The 4,132-nt window shown below is 30.9% G+C and overlaps 1 protein-coding gene across 1 annotated transcript in view; it reads left to right on the top strand.

Annotated features, from left to right (window-relative positions):
• LOC107554705 (protein-L-isoaspartate O-methyltransferase domain-containing protein 1-like) overlaps positions 1–4,132 on the top strand; it is an 18,782-nt gene that overhangs the window by 6,678 nt on the left and 7,972 nt on the right. Inside the window, exons 3-4 of the mRNA XM_016237295.1 lie at positions 662–833; positions 2,645–2,768. Coding sequence (XP_016092781.1) covers positions 662–833; positions 2,645–2,768 — 296 coding nt within the window. The remainder of the gene's footprint in view (positions 1–661; positions 834–2,644; positions 2,769–4,132) is intronic.

The following is a 4,132-nucleotide window of genomic DNA, read 5'->3' as shown; positions in this document are numbered from 1 at the left end:
TGTATGTATATATATATATATATATATATATATATATATATATATATATATATATATATATATATAACCGTTCACAATAATTGTTTTGCAATGAAACAAGTAATTTTTTTTTATTAAAAATGAATAAAAATTTTAATTATTGTATTCAAAAAGAGTAACTTTTAAAATAAATAAATATTAAATTGTTATAAAATAAAAATTAAATATATACAGTATATACTGTGTGTGTATTTTTAAAAAAAATACTCGTTTCATTGCAAAATATAATTATTGTGAATTTTTTTTCGTTTTTTATTAACGACTATACAGTTCTTGAAACTACTGGAGTCACAAATATAATTGTGGTTACTTAATTTAATATATTGACGCTCCCAGCTTCTGTTAATTAAAAAAAAAAAGAAAGAAAACAAGCAAGTTTATTAAAATGACAGCAGAACATGCAGAAGGAAATATGTTCACTTATGAAATATTGTGTTGGACAATAGGAGGCCTTCAAGTCAAAAAGGTTGAAAACACCCTAGAAATGGTATAGTAGCACACTAAACTGAACATGTTAGAAACCACATAGCTGTGAGATTTGCCAAAACAAACTAGAAAATTTTGAAATTGTGTTGTAGATGTTCTAGAAATGACTATTAATGTTATAAATGTGTCATTTCAGGTTTGAGTTCTGTGAACCACACTTTGTGGTCGGGAATTGTCTGGAGATTTCCTCAGACAGTCACCAGTACGACCGCATCTACTGCGGCGCTGGAGTTCAGAAGGACCACGAGAACTACATGAAAATCCTGCTGAAAGTCGGAGGGATTTTGGTCATGCCGATAGAGGATCAGGTATAACACAGAAGGATACGTACAGTGGCCATGGGCCTAAACAAAGTTCGGAGACTTCAGTCACACTTACAAATATATGAATGTCATTAGACCACAAAATCTCAACCCAGATCTGTCTCTCTCAAATGTTGCAAGATCTTTTCTCATCACTAATTTACTTTGCTTCATCATTTTTAATTCACTGGTGTTTTGGTGATTATAGTCAGCTCTTTATTTTTTATTTTTATTGCTTTAAAATTGGTTAAAATTATTAAGAATAGTTTTTGTGAATTAAAATAAAGCTGAAATAAAATTAAATATTAGATGACAAATTTAAACTTAAAATGCAAGTGAAAATTAGTAGTGTTGCCTTGGCAGCTTAATGAAATAAAATGTTTAAGTATTAAAATTACTAAAATAAATGAATAAAAAATGAACGCTCAATAGAAATATAAAAAAATAAGCCAATAAAAATTACTAAAGCACATAACAAAATAACTACAATTAAATAAAATAAACATTCATATTAATTCTTATTCATATTAATAAATTAATATTATATAAACAATACTAAAATAAGTAGAGCGGGAATTGTCTGGAGATTTCCTCAGACAGTCACCAGTATGACCGCATCTACTGCGGCGCTGGAGTGCAGAAGGACCACGAGAACTACATGAAAATCCTGCTGAAAGTCGGAGGGATTTTGGTCATGCCGATAGAGGATCAGGTATAACACAGGAGGATACGTACAGTGGCCATGGGCCTAAACAAAGTTCGGAGACTTCAGTCACACTTACAAATATATGAATGTCATTAGACCACAAAATCTCAACCCAGATCTGTGTCTCTCAAATGTTGCAAGATCTTTTCTCATCACTAATTTACTTTGCTTCATCGTTTTTAATTCACTGGTGTTTTGGTGATTATAGTCAGCTCTTTATTTTTTATTTTTATTGCTAAGTAAAATTAAATGAAATTGGTTAAAACTATTCAAAATAGTTTTTGTGAATTAAAATAAAGCTGAAATAAAATTTAATATTATATGACAAATTTAAACTTAAAATGCAAGTGAAAATTACTAATGTTGCCTTGGCAGCTTAATGAAATAAAATATGTTTAAGTATTAAAATTACTAAAATAAATGAATAAAAAATGAACGCTCAATAGAAATATAAAAAAATAAGCCAATAAAATTACTAAAGCACATAACAAAATAACTACAATTAAATAAAAAAAAGGAAGAAAATAAACATTCATATTAATTCTTATTCATATTAATAAATTAATATTATATAAACAATACTAAAATAAGTAGAGTAACCACAGCTGTGGTTCATTATATTAAATATCAACATGTTCCACTAAGGACAAACAAACAAAAAGTCACTCAGTACTGACTCTATTCATTTTACACGGTTTTATCATTTCAAGCCAAGCAAATGTCTTTTTGTGAAATGTTTTGCTTGGCAAGTGTACTTTTGCTTTTTATTCCAAATAAATGCCACTTCAGTCATTCAGTTACTTGTGTGTATAAAGTGTGCAAATACATTTTGGAGTAGTAGAAATTGGCATTTTAAAATGTTGAGTAGAATGGTAAACCTACAGTATATACAACTGCTTGAAAAAAAGACTATAAAAATGCATCTTTTGTTGTCTATATTTCGCATCTAAAAAGTTCTCAATGAGAAAATTGTTAAAATTGCATTTAATGCAGTATTTATAATGTTATATAAATGCATGATATTGTAGAATATTAATAGTAACTTTTATGATCCTGTTGAGCATGGAATGTCTGAGCTCTTTATTAGTTGAGTGTTTGTGTGTTGTTGCAGCTGACTCAGATCACCAGAACCGGTCAGAGCTCCTGGGAGAGTAAGAATATCCTGGCGGTGTCATTTGCTCCTCTTGTTCCGCAGAGCAGGACAGATGGCTGCAAGCCTGAAGCTGTGGTGCTCCGTGAGTCTCCGCCTCTTTTATGACCTCACACTGTCCTGGCCAATCAGCTGCTGCTAGGGACAATGTTACAGACTGATTTATTGCCGATTCCATTACTAACCCGATTCATTCAGAACAGTAAACAACACTACAGGCCAAGCCTGTAATAGTTTTTTTTCCTTTTCTTTTTCCATGCACTGGTTAGTCTTGAGATTTTGGGCTATTTTGCTTCCATGACCTGTCTTCTCTCAGACTAGTGGATAGAAAACATCCAAAGTACAGATTATAAAGAGTTTATTTTATTACACTTTATCTATTTGCACCTGTAGATTTCAGTTACCATAGACGTCTTTAAAGGCAGTTTTCTTAAAATTAGTTTTTTTTTCCATCAGTAATGCCTGCATACACTCTTAAAAATAAAGGTGCTTAAAAGGTTCTTCACAGCGATGCCATAGAAGAACCATTTTTGGTTCCATAAGGAACCATTCAGTCAAAGAACCATCTCTTTCTTACCTTTTTATAATCTGAAGAACCTTCTTTCGCCACAAAGAACATTTTGTGAAACAGAAAGGTTCTTCAGATGCTAAACGTTCTTTATGGAACCATTTAGACAAAAAAGGTTCTTCTATGGCATCGTGAAGCACATTTTATTTCTAAAAACATTGTGAAACTTATTATTATGATTATTTTCGCTGTTGTTGACCGATGCCCATAGCGCAACGGCGCTGTGTGTCGGCTATCGGCACCAACATTAAATGGATTTTATGGATTTTTTTACGTTGGGAATGTAGGAATTTGCAGTGGGAAGTTGTTTTTAACTGCCCAGTTTTATTTATTTATTTACATATTGATTGATTGATTGAGTTGGGACTACATAAATCATTTTTGTTGCATCGAGTAAACATTTGAAATTAACATTTTACATATTGAGTAAACAGTTTTGCATATTTAAGTAGGTTGGACATAGTAATGTTTAATTAAATAATGTTTAAATAAAACAAATTATTAGTTTGTTTCTCAAGAAGATACTATTTCAGTCTGTCTACTTCAAAATTTAATTTTTTTTTAACCCAATGTTACTTGACAATTTTTAGTAATTATTTGTAAAAAAAAAATAATAATAATAAAAATTCTGAGTAAAAATAGTTTAAACTAAATCCTTAAAAAAATTTTTTCCAGTGTAGAAACCAAATGCTAAGCACTTAAAGGGTTGCTTAAAGGGTTAGTTCACCCAAATGAAAATTCTGTCATTAATTACTCACCCCCACGTCGTTCAAAACCCGTAAGACCTCCGTTCATCTTCGGAACACAAATTAAGATATTTTTGATGGACTCTGACAGCTCTCTGACCCTCCACAGACAGCAAGGGTACTACCACGATCAAC

This window comes from Sinocyclocheilus grahami, unplaced genomic scaffold (assembly GCF_001515645.1).
Source record: "Sinocyclocheilus grahami isolate Dianchi unplaced genomic scaffold, SAMN03320097.WGS_v1.1 scaffold19.1, whole genome shotgun sequence".
In the NCBI taxonomy this organism is placed as follows: domain Eukaryota; kingdom Metazoa; phylum Chordata; class Actinopteri; order Cypriniformes; family Cyprinidae; genus Sinocyclocheilus; species Sinocyclocheilus grahami.
The sequence above is the reverse complement of the archived record's forward strand: the minus strand, read 5'-3'. Positions and strand labels throughout refer to the sequence as shown.